Source organism: Schistocerca gregaria, chromosome 10 (genome assembly GCF_023897955.1).
Source record: "Schistocerca gregaria isolate iqSchGreg1 chromosome 10, iqSchGreg1.2, whole genome shotgun sequence".
Lineage (NCBI taxonomy): Eukaryota > Metazoa > Arthropoda > Insecta > Orthoptera > Acrididae > Schistocerca > Schistocerca gregaria.
Genome location: NC_064929.1, coordinates 81,001,985 through 81,020,076, shown reverse-complemented (window position 1 = coordinate 81,020,076; position 18,092 = coordinate 81,001,985). Strand labels below are relative to the sequence as shown.

At 43.6% G+C, this 18,092-nt stretch overlaps 1 protein-coding gene across 1 annotated transcript in view; it reads right to left on the bottom strand.

The window, feature by feature from the left end:
- LOC126293301 (uncharacterized) overlaps positions 1-18,092 on the bottom strand; it is a 270,221-nt gene that overhangs the window by 190,476 nt on the left and 61,653 nt on the right. The window contains exon 2 of the mRNA XM_049986432.1: positions 17,663-17,850. Within this exon, the coding sequence (XP_049842389.1) occupies positions 17,663-17,797 (135 nt within the window). The 5' untranslated portion in view covers positions 17,798-17,850. The remainder of the gene's footprint in view (positions 1-17,662; positions 17,851-18,092) is intronic.

Here is an 18,092-nt window from a genome sequence, read left to right as displayed (position 1 = left end):
AATGCAATGGTTTCCATTGCCTTCTGCATCCCCATGCCTTTTATCATTGCTGATTCTTCTGCCTTTAGTGGCAGTTTCCCACCCCAAGGACAAGAGAGTGCCCTGAACCTCTGTTTGCTCTCTTTGACAAGGAATGAGGGTGACGTCTTATGCCGGAAGTCTTCGGCCGCCAGTGCTGATTATTAATCAAAATTTAAGCAGCGGCGGGTCTTGAACCCTACACCGAGAACGTTCTGATTGCTTAAAGAAGACGCTGGCCCTAGACCACGGGTACCACTTTGTCTAAATGGACGAAATACTGAAGAGTTAGCAGCTTACGACAGACGTCGTATATTCGACACAAGGAGCTTAACCTCTGCTGCGCGGCTTTTCCGCTGAGATTGTGGACAAGAGGAAGTGAACCGAACAAACATAACCCGCTTTACCGCAAAGTGATTGGAGTCCTCGTAAGTGGGGAGGTTGTAAGGTATCAGACAAGTGAACACATGGGAGAGCTTTCTCGTGAACATCGCACGGCAGCGGAGTACGGCTTCCCGGGAAGTGCCGGCTACATATTATGTGCTGGTCTTCAGGACAACAGCGTCGCAAGGGCGTAGTTTTGTGAGTCTCAGGTATCGCAAAATCTTGTACATGGCTGCACGTACAGAGACCGTCATCAGTTACAATTGAAAGAAAACAGCCCTCGGTCACTATTTTTAACAAATTAACCTGGTTTCGACGCTGCTAGGAGTGTCTTACTCAGAATTAAAAACAAAGAATGGTCTATATTCTATAACATGGTCACAGAATTATGACTAAAAATTTATGATAGAGTATAAGTACGGAATGACTGGCAGTACTTATATGTCATTTATAAAATAATAAATATGCCAAAAGGGCATTAGTCACAAAGATATTTAAGAAAACCGTGATGGCGAGCCACTAAGGGCTGCTCGTTACTTGCGCGGTGCAGGTTGCGAAACAGACATCACGCAAACCGCATTCTTTTTCGTAAGTCACTGACCTCACAGAAAATCTTCATAACACGAACTACGGCAATTACAGCAAAGAGGCAGGATCAGCCAGCTCAATAAAAAGATTCTAACTACTATAGACTAACTGCTAGGAGGCATATGGTTAGCAAAAGATTGATTTTGTTGTTGAGCAAACAATGTATTTAGATAATTTTACCTTTACCATGTGACATCCAGTACCAAAAATTATATAGTTGCCAATAATTCCACTGCGCAAACATTGTCAAAGTGGTTCAAATGGCTCTGAGCACTATGGGACTTAAACCTAAGGACATCACACACATCCATGCCCGAGGCAGGATTCGAACCTGCGACCTTAGCAATCGCGCGGTTCCACACTCAAGCGCCTAGAACCTCTCGGCCACACTGGACTGCTGCAACTCTCCCAGTTTGGCAAATCAGTGATGTCAGCGCTGTTTATCCTTCGCTATTAAACTGAAGAGCCAAAGAAAACTGGTGTAGTCATGCGCATTTAACTACACAGGTAGATAAACAGGCAGGATACGGCACCGAAGCCGAGAACGCCTGTATAAGACACTTGTTAGATCAGTTACTCCTGCTACAATGGCAGGTTATCAAGATTTAAGTGAGTTTGCACGTCGTGTTATAGTCGGTGCACGAGCGATGGGACGCGGCATCTTCGAGGCAGCGATGAAATGGGGATTTTCCCTTACGACCATTTCAGGAGTGTGCATTTAATACCAGGAATCCGGTAAAACACTGCTGCGGCCGGAACAAGATCCTGCAAGAACGGGAGCAACGGCGACTGAAGAGGATCTTTCAGCGTGACAGAAATGCAACCCTTCCGCAAATTGCTGCAGATTTCAGTGCTCGGCCATCAATAAGTGTCAGCGTGTGAACCATTCAACAAAACATCATCGAAATGGGCTTTCGGAGCCGAAGGCCTGCTCGTGTGTACCCTTGATGACTGCACGACAGACTGCTTTACTCCTCGCCTGGGCCCGTCAACACCGACATTGGACTGTTGATCACTGGAAACAAGTTTCCTGGTCGGACGAGTCTCGTTTCAGATTGTATCAACCGAATGGACGAGTATGGATATGGAGACAACATCATGAATCCATGAAACCTGCATGTCAGCAGGGGAATGTTCAAGTTGGTGGAGGCTCCATAATGGTGTGAGCTGTGTGCAACTGTGTGATATGGGACCCCTGATAGGTCTAGATACGACTGACAGGTGACACGCACGTGGCCATCCTGTCTGGTCGCCTGCGTCCATTCGTGTCCATTGTGCATTCCGAAAGAGTTGGGCAATTCCAACAGAACAATGCGACACCGCACACGTCCAGAATTGCTACAGGGTGGCTCCAGGAACACTCTTCTGAGTTTAAACACTTCCGGTGGCCACCAAATTACCCAGATATGAACATTATTGAGCGTATCTGGGATGTCTTGCAACGTGCTGTTCAGAAGAGATCTCCATCCTCTCGTACTCTTACGGATTTATGGCCAGCCCTACACGATTCATGGGGTCAGTTCCTTCCAGCACTACCTCAGACATTAGTCGAGTCCATGCCACGTCGTGTTTGCGGAAGCCCTACATGATATTAGGCAGATGTACCAGTTTCTTTGGCTCTTCAGTGTATATCGGGTTTGAGCCAGATCATGTCTGTGGAAGTTACGAACAATGTGTTTTCGGTCTTCAGCGAAGGGAAAAGACGGCAGTAGCGAACAAAAATCGTTAAATGGCTCTGAGCACTATGGGACTTAACTGCTGATGTCATGCCAACACAAAGCAGTGATCCGTCTTCGAATCACAACTGCGTACAAGAATAAGATAGAAAACAAATAATTTACTACTAGTCTCCGCCGGAGACTTCTCCGACATACCATGCCTAATTTTTTATTTTTATTTATTTATTACCAAATTATAGACCTGTTACCTGATGTACATCTTACAATTTTCGTTTTTCATCTTTTTACAGTTTTCTTTCCTTTTGTTTTACCTACAACATTTACAAAGAATGATACTTTTCAAAATATCCACAGATCAGCGAGAATCCAAGCCGGGCTGCCTGGGCAGCAGCAATCCACGTCTGCTGGCGACCGCTGAACTGCCGGTGTGCGGCCGAGCGCAGGCCTTTATAGCGCTTCGGCGGATGAGTACCTCAGAACTATTTTCAATCACGTGATTTGACGTGTGAAAATAGTTCCAGGATCTGCAGCGACCTCTTACTTATGTTTATATGGGCCGGTAGTGGCTGGTGTCTTCGGTGTGGTGGTGTTGTTGTTGTGGTTGTTGCTGTGGCCGTTCATCAATATTGCCTGTCGGTTGTGTAGTGCTTCGGTGTGCCTGCGAGGCGGGCAACCCGCGGCTGTAGGCTGTCGGTTTGGTTGCCGATAGTTTAGGGGCTGTGATGTCTGGTGGAGAAGGCCACAGCAATATGCATGTTACAAAATATTAATAGCATCGGTGTGTATGTGCAACGAGGATCTTCCTCACAATGTCAGTACTGGCTCTTGACCAAGAAGTTTGAAAACCGCAGGTCTAGGGAATGCGACGACAACATTCCCAGGACTATAAACACTCCCTCCATCGGCACAGACCCTTCTGACGACTTCTGTAGGGTGTCTGTTTTCACACTCTGCACGCCGATGGAGCATAAAACTTGATTTATCTGAAAGGCCACGTAATGGACATCCACTTGCGGTACTGGCGTGCAGATTCCAGCCCTCGTTGGCGATGAACAGAAAGACAGATTGGGTGGATGAACCAGGCGCTTGCAGGAACGTCCGCTAAAATCGTTGAGGAGGCACTTTCGTAGTCCCTTGGTTCTTCTGGAAGTTCAGTTGCTCAAAGGTTGCACATCTATTCGCCTGTAGACATCCCCGCAGCCGCCGTTCATCCATGTTGCCTACGGCCTGTGGTGTTTCACAGTTGCCTGTTGTTGTTGTTGTTGTTGTCGTCAGTCCTGAGACTGGTTCGATGCAGCTCTCCATGCTACTCTATCCTGTGCAAGCTTCTTCATCTCCCAGTACTTACTGCAGCTTACATACTTCTCAATTTGCTTAGTATATTCATCTCTTGGTATCCCTCTACCATTTTTATCCTCCACGCTGCCCTGCAATGCTAAATTTGTGATTCCTTGATGCCTCAGAACATGTCCTACCAACCGGTACCTTCTTGTTAAGTTGTGCCACCATCTCCTCTTCTCCCCAATTCTGTTGCATACCTCCTCATTAGTTATGTGATCTATCCATCTAATCTTCAGCATTCTTCTATAGCACCACATTTCGAAAGCTTCTATTCTCTTTTTGTCCAAACTATTTATCGTCCATGTTTCACTTCCATACATGGCTATACTCCTTACAAATTCCCTCAGCATCACCCGACTTAATTCGACTACATTCCGTTACCCTCGTTTTGCTGTTGTTGATGTTCATCTTATATCCTCCTTTCAAGACACTGTCCATTTCGTTCAACCGCTCTTCCAAGTCCTTTGGTGTATCTGACAGAATTACAATGTCATCGGCGAAACTCAAAGTTTTTATTTCTTCTCCATGGATTTTAATTCCTACTCCGAACTTTTCTTTTGTTTCATTTACTGCTTGCTCAGTATACAGATTGAATAACATGGGGGAGAGACTACAACCCCGTCTCACTCCATTCCCAATCACTGCTTCCCTTTCGTGACCCTCAACTCTAATAACTGCCATCTGCCTTCTGTACAAATTGTAAATAGCCTTTCGCTCCCTGTATTTTACCCCTGGCACCTTCAGAATTTGAAAGAGAGTATTCTAGTCAACATTGTCAAAAGCTTTCTCTAAGTCTACAAATGCTAGAAACGTAGGTTTTCCTTACCTTAATCTAGCTTCTAAGATAAGTCGTAAGGTCAGTTTTGCCTCACGTGCTCCAACATTTCTACGGAATCCAAACTGATCTTCCCCGAGGTCGGCTTCTACTAGTTTTTCCATTCGCCTGTAAATAATTCGCGTTAGTATTTTCAGCTGTGACTTATTAAACTGATAGTTCGGTAATTTTCACATCTGTCAGCACCGTCTTTTTTTGAGATTGGAATTGTTATATTCTTCTTGAAGTCTGGGGGTATTTCGCCTGTCTCATACATCTTGCTCACCAGATGGTAGAGTTTTGTCAGAACTGGCTCTCCCAAGGCTGTCAGTAGTTCTAATGGAATGTTGTCTACTCCCGGGAATGTTTCAGCAATATTACGGCCAACGCTGACCTTCCTTTATATTTAATATCTCCAGATATCCCAGAGTGATGGTCTGTGGTGGCATTTCATTTCGTAACACGACCCATTTGTTTGTCATCCGCCGCGTTCTTACAGCACAGCGGTAGTCTATCCGCTTTTTGTTGCTCTTCGTGGCAAGCCATCCTCCGATTACGTTTCAGCAATATAATGGCCGTCCACACACGGCGACAGTTTCCCCCAGTTGTCTTCGTCTTCGCCAGACCCTGCCTTGGCCAGAAAGGTGGCCGGATCTCTCCCCAATTGAGAATATTTGGTGCATTATGGATGGGGCGCTCCAACTAGCTCGAGATGCTCTGACACACCAGCTGGAGAAAATTTGACGTGATGTCGCCGAGGAGGACAACCAACAACTGGATCAATCGATGACAAGTCAAATAACTGCTAGTATAAGAGCCAGCGATGGGCTAACGCATTACTGAGCTGCTCAGTTTTTGAAGCTCTCTCTCAAAAATAAATCATCGAATTTTTTTGAAATGATTATCATTTGTGATAATAATGATCTTAAACCTGAGATTCCAAAAAGAAACACTAAAAGTAATCCAGATTTATGCACCTCATGTGGGGCGTAGCGAAGAAGAAAATGAGTTAGAAAACCATATAGAGAGTGCTAATATAGTGAAGGGAGATTTTAATGCACAGGTAGGCAAAGACAAAAAGGGATTTCAGCAAGTATTCGGGTGTTTTGGATACGGAGGCAGAAATGAAGAAGGGGAAAGACTCCTGGATTTGTGCCAGAGGAATGGAATGAAAATAGCAAACAGCTGTTTTATGAAGAGAGAAAGTGATGTTATCACCAGATACAGTTCGGTTGGAAGAACCAAGAGTGTAATTGATTATATTGTAGTAGATAGGGAATGGGGAGAGAAAGTAACGAATGTGAAGGCAATTCCAAGTGTGAGTGCAGATGGAGACCATAGATTACTGGTAGGACAATGGAAAATGAACCAGTGTGTGAAAAACAGAAGAAAGTGATGAGGATGCGGGATTGGAAACTCAAGGAGAGTTAAAGTGCTGAGAAGTGTAGAGAATTAATCTCACAAAAATTTCCAAAAGAAGTTTTCTGCGATGTAGAAAAAGAATGGAGTTTATTCAAAGACACTTTAGTCAAAGCAACACAAAAAATATGTGGTGAACATCTAGAAAGGAAATAGTAAGACAGACAAGTTGGTGGGATGATACCACAATCCAAGCAGTTAGAAGAAAAAATGGAGCATGGAGAAAAAAGGTGGAAAACTAAAAATGATGAAGACCATAAGAGATATATAAATGAGAAGAAGAAGTGCAAAGAAATAGTAGAAACAGCAAAGAAAAAGGCATGGGAAGATATTAAAAAAACTTGAAGATGTGAAGAGCAACACCAAAACGTTCTATAAAATGATCAAAAACAAAAGGAAGGCTTCTGAAGTACCAGTAAAGATGGAATCAGAGGACGGTACGGTGATTGAAGATCCAGGGAACATAAAAAACCTCTGGGAGGAACATTTTAAGAAACTGTTAAACGTTGAGGAGCAGGTACACGAGGAAGCAACAAATAATGGAGAAATTGAGAGAAGTTGGGAAGCAGAATTAGGACAAATTACACTGGAAGAAATGGAAATAGCTGTAAAGAAGATGAATGGGGGAAAAGCCCCAGGACCTGATAAAGTATCAGTGGACATGATAAAAGCAGCAGATCCTGTGGGCATGCAGTGACTGTATAGAGTACTATCAAGTGTGTGGAGAAATAGTACAATACCTGACGATTACAGAAGAGAAGACATTGTTCCCATCTTCAAAAAAAGGCAATAAACGTAAAAACTACAGAGGAATAACCCTTATGAGTCATACAGCCAAGATATTTGAAAGAATTTAAATCGAATAAGTGAAAAGATAGAAATGGAGCTGAGTGAAGAACAGCATGGGTTTAGGAAAGAAGGGAGCACGATCGACCTGGTATTTTCTATCCGTCAACTGGTGGAAAAAGTTGGGAGCATAACACAAGGGTGATAATGGTTTTTATAGACATAGAAAAGGCATATGACTCAGTTAACAGGGAAAGACTCGGGGAAGAGGAAGAAGATAGGTATAGAAGATGGATACATTAATGTAATAAAGACAATGTACAAAAGACACAATTGTAGGATTAGAACACCACTGAGGAACTCTGGATACTTCAAAATAAGACAAGGACTTAAAGAAGGAAGTATTCTATCTCCTGCACTTTTTAATGATATGGTGGAGGGAATGAATAGGGCAGCTAAAGATATAGTAAAAGACAAAGAGAAAAAGATCATCTTTGCAGATGATATGGTAATATGGGGCTATAAATACGTAGATGTACAGTTACAATTTGATGCGTGGAAGGAAATAATGAAAAGGCGTGGACTAGAAATAAATAAAGATAAGAGTGAAGTAATGGTATTTGGAAGAGACAAAGGGATCAAAGGGAATATTACTTGGACTGGAGAACCCCTCAAAGTGGTAGACAGTTGCACTTATTTAAGGAGTGAAATACCTAGCGATGGAAGAATAACCAACGAAATTAATACGAGGGTACAGAAGGGAGCTGTGCGGCTGATCCCGGCGGAGGTTCCAGTCCTCCCTCGGGCATGGGTGTGTGTGTGTGTGTGTCCTAAGGATAATTTAGGTTAGGTAGTGTGTAAGCTTAGGGACTGATGACCTTAACAGTTAAGTCCCATAAGATTTCACACACAATTAAACTGAATTGAACAGAAGGGAGGCTGTTTCTACCAAACAATAAAACACATGATTTGGAATAAGGAAGTTTCAGAAAAAGCAAAACTCCTTATGTATAGGAATTATTACTTCCCTATTGCCGGCCGCGGTGGTCTCTCGGTTCTAGGCGCGCAGTCCGGAACCGTGCGACTGCTACGGTCGCAGGTTCGAATCCTGTCTCGGGCATGGATGTGTGTGATGTCCTTAGGTTAGTTAGGTTTAAGTAGTTCTAAGTTCTAGGGGACTAATGACCACAGCAGTTGAGTCCCATAGTGCTCAGAGCCATTTGAACTTCCCTATTGCCACCTATGGTGGAGAAACATGGACAATGACAGAAAGGGACTGGAGCAGACTGCAAACAGAGGTTCAAAATGGTTAAAATGGCTCTGAGCACTATGGGACTCAACTGCTGTGGTCATCAGTCCCCTAGAACTTAGAACTACTTAAACCTAACTAACCTAAGGACATCACGCACTTCCATGCCCGAGGCAGGATTCGAACCTGCGACCGTAGCAGTCCCACGGTTCCGGACTGCGCGCCTAGAACCGCGAGACCACCGCGGCCGGCGCAAACAGAGGAAATGAAATTTCTCGGAGCAGTTAAGGGAAAAACAAGAATGGAGAGAGTAAGGAATGTAAAGATTCGAAAGGACCTTAAACAGGAAATTATGAGAGAAGAAATCGAACGAAAGAGATTAAGATGGTATGGGCATGTCAAGAGGATGCATGGGCAGATACTCCCCGAAATTATGGAAGAACTAAAGATGGATGGGAAAAGACCTAGAGGGCGCCCAAGAACACGGCGGAAAATGGGAGTGAGAATATCTGTAGAAAGGAGAGGTGTGACCTGGCAGCAAGCGGAGGAAGAAAAGTGGTGGGAGGACCGAGCCAAATGGAGAGGACTCGTCAGCACCCAGACCCGGCAGCAGCTGGAGCGGGATCCGGATGTAGACAGAGAATCATTTGTGGTACATCGCGGGGCTGGCGCCAGTACCCCTCTCTTTTAGTGTCATCTTTGCTATCGATTACGCTTTGACCGGCCACAAGTCGGTTCTTCATTTCGGGTTCCGCTATTCAAGTGTACAGCGTCGAGGCAGCAGAGCTCGCACTGTGGTTTGTCGGTTGCGGTTACAGCGTGGGAGGGAGGTTGGCCCTCATTTGGATTCTCATTGTTACTGGAGTGCTGCCGCCGGAGACGGCGGAAACGTATTGGGTTCCGGTACGAGGCGTCGTGTTTGATTTTTTTCTCCGCGTAGCGCATATTGAGGGCTAGTAGAAATCCTTGGGTAACAGAAGAAATACTGAATTTAATTGATGAAAGGAGAAAATGTAAAATGCAGTAAATGAAGCAGGCAAAAAAGAATACAAACGTCTCAAAAATGAGATCGACAGGAAATGCAAAATGGCTAAGCAAGGACGGCTCGAGGTCAAATGTACGGATGTAGAGGCTTATCTCACTAGGGGTAAGATAGATACTGCCTCCAGGAAAATTAAAGATACCTTTGGAGATAAGAGAACCACTTGTATGAACATCAAGAGCTCAAATGCAAACCCAATTCTAAGCAAAGAAGGGAAAGCAGAAAGGTGGAAGGAGTATATAGAGGGTCTATACAAGGGTGATGTACTTGAGGACAATATTATGGAAATGGAAGAGGATGTAGATGAAGATGAAATGGGAGATACGATATTGCGCAAAGAGTTTGACAGAGCACTGAAAGACCAAAGTCGAAACAAGGCCCCAGGAGTAGACAACATTCCATTAGAACTACTGACAGCCTTGGGAGAGCCAGTTCTGACAAAACTCTACCATCTGGTGAGCAAGATGTATGAGACAGGCGAAATACTCTCAGACTTCAAGAAGAACATAATAATTCCAATCCCAAAGAAAGCAGGTGTTGACAGATGTGAAAATTACCGAACTATCAGTTTAATAAGTCACAGCTGCAAAATCCTAACACGAATTCTTTACAGACGAATGGAAAAACTAGTAGAAGCCGACCTCGGGGAAGATCAGTTTGGATTCCGTAGAAATGTTGGAGCACGTGAGGCAAAACTGACCTTACGACTTATCTTAGAAGCTAGATTAAGGTAAGGAAAACCTACGTTTCTAGCATTTGTAGACTTAGAGAAAGCTTTTGACAATGTTGACTAGAATACTCTCTTTCAAATTCTGAAGGTGCCAGGGGTAAAATACAGGGAGCGAAAGGCTATTTACAATTTGTACAGAAGGCAGATGGCAGTTATTAGAGTTGAGGGTCACGAAAGGGAAGCAGTGATTGGGAATGGAGTGAGACGGGGTTGTAGTCTCTCCCCCATGTTATTCAATCTATATACTGAGCAAGCAGTAAATGAAACAAAAGAAAAGTTCGGAGTAGGAATTAAAATCCATGGAGAAGAAATAAAAACTTTGAGTTTCGCCGATGACATTGTAATTCTGTCAGATACACCAAAGGACTTGGAAGAGCGGTTGAACGAAATGGACAGTGTCTTGAAAGGAGGATATAAGATGAACATCAACAACAGCAAAACGAGGGTAACGGAATGTAGTCGAATTAAGTCGGGTGATGCTGAGGGAATTTGTATGGAGTGTAGCCATGTATGGAAGTGAAACATGGACGATAAATAGTTTGAACAAGAAGAGAACAGAAGCTTTTGAAATGTGGTGCTACAGAAGAATGCTGAAGATTAGATGGGTAGATCACATAACTAATGAGGAAGTGTTGAACAGGGTTGGGGAGAAGAGAAGTTTGTGGCACAACTTGACCAGAAAAAGGGATCGGTTGGTAGGACATGTTCTGAGGCATCAAGGGATCACCAATTTAGTGTTGGAGGGCAGCGTGGAACGTAAAAATCGTAGAGGGAGACCAAGAGATGAATACACTAAGCAGATTCAGAAGGATGTAGGTTGCAGTAAGTACTGGGAGATGAAGAAGCTTGCACAGGATAGAGTAGCATGGAGAGCTGCATCAAACCAGTCTCTGGACTGAAGACCACAACAACAACAACAACAACAGCGCATATTGAGAAGAAGAGCTTGCCGGAGCGTCGTTTGGCATTAACCGTTCGCCTGGGCACATACTGTGTTTTTCATTTAAACAGGTGCAATCGTGTGCTTATCGATATTTGTTAATGGTGAACTAATGTTATCTTCAATGCGAATTTAGTGACGTCTGATACGCTATGTGATCAAAAGTATCCGGACACCCGCAAAAACATACGACTTTCATATTAGGTGCATTGTGCTGCCACCTACTGCCAGCTACTCCGTATCACCGACCTCAGTAGTCATTAGACACAGTGAGAGAGCAGAATGGGGAGCTCTGCGGAACTCACGGATTTCGATAGTGGGCAGGTGATTGGGTGTCACTTGTGTCATACGTCAGTACGCAAGATTTGCACACTCCTGCGTTGGGAACCACTTCAAGTACTACGACAGTTAGAGGGGGACGGGAGAAAACATGCAACATGAAACCTTTCCTTATAAAAAATTAAACTTCACAAGGATGTTTGTATTATTTGTGCCTACCTGTACTGGCATTAACTGGATTGTTCCTTAGACGTTCGAGTGCACCAGTGTCTTCATTGCCGAGCGTTCAAGTTTTAGAAGTCGCCGTATTGTGACTTGTGTGCATTATTTATGGCTTAATGTTATACCTTGGTATGAATTTGTATTGCAAAAGAGAGGTCATTGTACGGGATAGCTGAGAGTTTGGAAAGTTCTGATTGTATTAAGAATTTACACCAACAGAAATTTTCGTTATGTTTTATTCATTTTTTACGCTGATTTCAATACGGCTTTAAGTAAAAAAAATATTTTGATTGTTAAATTTATCCATTTTTCTTCCAATCCATATTTGGCATGTAGCAAACCCGTGCTTAACAGTATTGGTTAAAAACAGTCTTGGTGGCAATTTTAATGTTTTATTTTTCAACGACGCGTTTCGCCTTATTTAGGCATCTTCAGGTTATCCAGATAGGAAACAGAGAACAAATACATCTATTTAAGAATCGCGAACGCGTTGTGCAGACTTGGATAACCTATAAGCATGTATAAACAGATCAAGTGTTGAAACAGCAAATTTGGTATTTCTTAGAAGAATCCTTTAGTCAGTGTAGCCAAAGGGTATCGTAGAATATATCAGGCCAACATCGCCTTCGTTAAACTCAGTAAAAACTAGAAATATAAAATGGTAAAATCATTACCTGTTCTAGATGGACGCGAGAGGCACCAAGATCTGCATAACGCGTTCCCGTTCACAGGAGAGAGTTACAGAGTGAGAGCTTACTACCTGAGCCCCCACCTCACTCTGTTACTCGCTCCTGTGAACAGGAACGCGTTATGCAGATCTTGGTGCCTCTCGCGTCCATCTAGAAAAGATAACCTGAAGATACATAAATAAGGCGAAACGCCTCGTTGAAAAACAAAAAAACTAAAATTGCAACCAAGACTGTTTTTAACCAATACTTCATCTATTTTATTGCCTTTAAATTGTGCAAGCTAATAAATATTACACCCAGAAGAAGGCCGCTACAATCGAGGCGGAAACGTTGGCTTTTCTATAGCAGCAGTAGTTTTTACATTATGACGCGGTACCAAACCCAGAAAACGTTTACGTCGACTGACTCTGGCCGCGGAAGCGTATGCAGTTATACTCATAAACATTGTTTAACGCAAGCTGCACATGTTTGGTAGTTATACCCCGCTGCTTCCTGTCGTATTATTGGAAGCAAACAGCACGAATCAATTTATTTGTCCGAAAATGTACATCACATCTTCCGATTTATGCTCAAAAAATGTTCAAATGTTGTTGAAACCTTATGGGGACTTAACTACTAAGGTCATTAGTCCCTAAGCTTACACTACGGTCGCAGGTTCGAATCTTGTCTCGGGCGTGGATGTGTGTGATATCCTTAGGTTAGTTAGGTTGAAGTAGTTCTACGTTCTAGGGGACATGACCTCAGACGTTGAGTCCCATAGTCCTCAACCTGTTTGCACCATTTTGATATCATGTTGGCAGCTAAAACCAACTGTTTGGGACTAAGAATGTATAACTGGCGTTAAAAAATATATCGGCTCAACCACTTGAGTATAGCGTCAAACACTAAGATTGAAGCGTTTCGGAAGTCAAGCTTCCATCATCAGAATAATATAAAGTAAAAGAACCTGTTAAAAATCGCTAAAATGGAACATGCATTGGGCACAGTAAAATTGATAATAACATTAAAACATCGTAATAACATTAAAACTTCCCTTGTTGCAGCCGTGTCTTCCAAGGTGCATCTCCACGTAGTCGTCAAAATACAAAAAAACTCTAAAATTGTGTCGCCTATGGTGTTCTACATCTAACCACATGGCTCTCTCCTCTATCGTCGTAAACCACCCGTGCGTCTTCGTTGCTACCACACACCACGTAGCCAAACACGACACTGAAGCGCGAGTGAGCTCTCGCGCAAGTAAAAAAGGAAGTCACAGAGATGTCCATACAAACAGATAACGTTTACATGTTCCAAGGACCTCATGAAGTGATGGTTTCCTGCAAATTGCTAAAAACGTAGTTACTAAAAGAAACCAGTGAAATGTTTGAAAAAGTTATTTGTATCACCAGTTAGCTGTGCATTCAGTGTGTTCTGATTATCCACGCTATGTATCGTAACTTCCAGCTGTTCTAGTACATCCAGCTCTTTGCCTTTGTCCTGTCTATGTAAAATAACAAGATCCTGATCTATTCCCAACATGGGGTGTCCCGTTTCCCAATCTTTATAAATCATTTGGAAAAAAGACTCCTCGTTATCCCGCAACATCCCGCGGATAAAGTTGTATATTACAAACGCTGTGTAGATGATACGCTGCTTCTTATTGGTGGACAAGAAAACGAAATCGCAGAAATAGTAAATAAATTTAACGAGTTACACGGTAAAATTGAATTCACTGTGGAAGAAGAGAAAAATGGTGAAATGCAATTTCTCGACCTAAGCATTAGGAAACAAAATGGTAGGCATATTTTTAAAATATTTAGGAAACCAACCATAACTGATGTGTTGATACAAAATAATTCCTACCATCCTAATAGCCAGAAATTTTCTGCTTTCAGATCTTTGATAGATAGAGCCTTCAGAGTCCCTATGAATGAAGAAAACAGAATGACTGAGCTGAACATCATGTAACAAGTAGCCAGAGCTGACGGATATCACCAAAACGTTGTCAGTACATTAATACGACACAAACAGCGCGCGAATGCAAGCAAGAATACCGAAAATAATATTACGAGAGTCACAATACCATACTTCAGTGATATTTGGCAAAAAGTGGCTAACATTTTCAAACCTTTTAAAGTTGATACCGCCTTTCAGACCAATAATACGCTGCGGTTTAAACTAAGAAATAATTTACAGCAGTAAAGCGATAAATATGAGAGAGCTAGTGTCTATAAAATTCAGTGTAACTCATGCAAGGTAAGCTATGTAGGCCAAACTGATAGGTCGTTTAAAGTACGTTACAAAGAACGGAGCGATGCTTTCCGGCTTAATAATTTCGAAAAGTCAGCTGTAGCCACGCATATTTGGGAAACGGGACACCCCATGTTGGGAATAGATCAGGATCTTGTTATTTTACATAGACAGGACAAAGGCAAAGAGCTGGATGTACTAGAACAGCTGTAAATTACGATACATAGCGTGTATAATCAGAACACATTGAATGAACATCTAACTGGTGATACCTTCTTTTTCAAACATTTCACTGGTTTCTTTTAGCAACTACATTTTTAGCAATTGGCAGGATACCATCACTTCATGAGGTCCTTTGAACATGTATACGTTATGTGTTTGTATGGACATCTCTGTGACTTCCTTGTTTACTTGCGCGAGAGCTCACTCGCGTTTCAGTGTCGTGTTTGGCTACGTGGTGTGTGGTAGCAACGAAGACGCACGGGTGGTTTACGACGATAGAGGAGAGAGCCATGTGGTTAGATGTTGAACACCATAGGCGACACCATTTTAGAGTTTTTTATATTTTGACGACTATGTGGAGATGATAAGAGCTGAGGGACATGAAAGGGAAGCAGTGGTTGGGAAGGGAGTGAGACAGGGTTGTAGCCTCTCCCCGATTTTATTCAATCTGTATATTGAGCAAGCAGTAAAGGAAACAAAAGAAAAATTCGGAGTAGGCATTAAAATCCATGGAGAAGAAATAAAAGCTTTGAGGTTCGCCGATGATATTGTCATTCTGTCAGAGACTGCAAGGGACTTGGAAGAGCAGTTGAATGGAATGGATAGTGTCTTGAAAGGAGGATATAAGATGAACATCAACAAAAGCAAAACAAGGATAATGGAATGTAGACGAATTAAGTCGGGTGATGCTGAGGGAATTAGATTAGGAAATGACACACTTAAAGTAGTAAAGGAGTTTTGCTATTTGGGGAGCAAAATAACTGATGGTGGTCAAAGTAGAGAGGATATAAAATGTAGACTGGCAATGGCAAGGAAAGCGTTTCTGAAGAAGAGAAATTTGTTAACGTCGAGTATAGATTTAAGTGTCAGGAAGTCATTTCTGTAAGTATTTGTATGGAGTGTAGCCATGTATGGAAGTGAAATGTGGACGATAAATAATTTGGACAAGAAGAGAATAGAAGCTTTCAAAATGTGGTGCTACAGAAGAATGCTGAAGATTAGATGGGTAGATCACATAACTAATGAGGAAGTATTGAATAGGATTGGAGAGAAGAGGAGTTTGTGGCACAACTTGACAAGAAGAAGGGATCGGTTGGTAGGACATGTTCTGAGGCATCAAGGGATCACCACTTTAGTATTGGAGGGCAGCGTGGAGGGTAAAAATCGTAGAGGGAGATCAAGAGATGAATACACCAAGCAGATTCAGAAGGATGTAGGTTGCGGTAGGTACTGGGAGATGAAGAAGCTTGCAGAGGATAGTGTAGCATGGAGAGCTGCATCAAACCAGTCTCAGGACTGAAGACCACAACAACAACAACATGTGGAGATGCACCTTGGAAGACACGGCTGCAAGAAGGGAAGTAGCCACGATGTTTTTATTTTATTATCAATTTTATTGTGCCCGGTGCATGTTGCATTTTAGCGAGTTTTAACAGGTTCTTTAACTTTTTTTATTATTTTGATGATGGAAGCTTGACTTCCGAAACGCGTCAATCTTAGTGTTTTACACTTCAAACATGTGATTGAGCCGATATATTTTTTAACACTTACGAGGTGCATTCAAGGGCTAAGGCCACCGATTTTTTTTTCTCCGGACTGGAAAGAGATAGAAACATGCGCATTGTTTTAAAATGAGGCCGCGTTCATTGTCAATACGTCCAAGACATGGCAGCACCGTACGGCAGATGAATTTTACCGCCAGCAGCGAGAATGAGAACTGTTTTAAATACTTAAAATGGCGACGTTTTCCTTACTTGAACAGCGTGCAAACATTCGTTTTCTGAATTTGCGTAGTGTGAAACCAATTGAAATTCATCGACAGTTGAAGGAGACATGTGGTGATGGAGTTATGGATGTGTCGAAAGTGCGTTCGTGGGTGCGACAGTTTGATGAAGGCAGAACATCATGTGACAACAAACCGAAACAACCTCGGGCTCGCACTAGCCGGTCTGACGGCATGATCGAGAAAGTGGGGAGAATTGCTTTGGGGGATCGCCGATTGACTGTTGAACAGATCGCCTCCAGAGTCGGCATTTCTGTGGGTTCTGTGCACACAATCCTGCATGACGACCTGAAAATGCGAAAAGTGTCATCCAGGTGGGTGCCACGAATGCTGACGGACTACGACATGGCTGCCTGTGTGGCATGTTGCCGAGCAATGTTGACGCGCAACGACAGCACGAATAGGACTTTCTTTTCGTCGGTTGTGACAATGGATGAGACGTGGATGCCATTTTTCAATCCAGAAACAAAGCGCCAGTCAGCTCAATGGAAGCACACAGATTCACCGCCACCAGAAAAATTTCGGGTAACCGCCAGTGCTGAAAAAATGATGGTGTCCATGTTCTGGGACAGCGAGGACGTAATCCTTACCCATTGCGTTCCAAAGAGCACTACGGTAACAGGTGCATCCTACGAAAATGTTTTGAAGAACAAATTCCTTCCTGCACTGCAACAAAAACGTCCGGGAAGGGCTGTGGGTGTGCTATTTCACCAAGACAATGCAGCCGCACATCGAACTAACGTTACGCAATAGTTTCTTCGTGATAATGACTTTGAAGTGATTCCTCGTGCTCCCTACTCACCTGACCTGGCTCATAGTGACTTTTGGCTTTTTCCAACAATGAAAGACACTCTCCGTGGCCGCACATTCACCAGCCATGCTGCTATTGCCTCAGCGATTTTCCAGTGGTCAAAACAGGCTCCTAAAGAAGCCTTCGCCGCTGCCAAGGAATCATGGCGTCAGCGTTGTGAAAAATATGTATGTCTGCAGGGCGATTACATCGAGAAGTAACGCCAGTTTCATCGATTTCGGGTGAGTAGTTAAAAAAAATCGGAGGCCTTAGAACTTGAATGCACCTCGTATACACACAACCATGACATCACATCCAGTATAACTGGTGGCTGAAAATGATTTTCTTAAAGATAATCGGCGATGGAATATTTAATGGACATGAAAGAAAGCTCGGTAAGCGACTTGCAGGGTAATTAGGATATTAGGGCCAACTGGAGCAGTGGCCGGCGGACTGACCTCGCGCTGTTCGTGCGCCCTCTGCAGGCGCTGCTGGTGTCGGCGCTGCTGCAGCTCCTGCAGCTCCTGGTGGACGCGAGACCGCCGCTCCTCCACCGACGCCTTCCGGCCGTCGCCCGCCGCCACCACCGACATCCCGGGCTGCGTCACCACCGTCACCACTCACCAGTCACCAGTCGGCCGACATCCTGCAACAGGTGGGCCACCGGCTGCCCTCAGCACCACGCCGCTCTAGCTGCACTGCGTGCGCCTGCTCGCGACCCCCACCACTACCACCCTCCCGACGCACGCCCCGCCCACGGCGCATCTACTGACCACATTATTCTGCACAGGCATCTGGCACAGTGCGGCAGCACCACCACTGCCGAGCTGTGAGCAGCCTCGAATGGAGACATTGGTCGGTCTGCGGAGAGCGACTGAGAAAGGACAG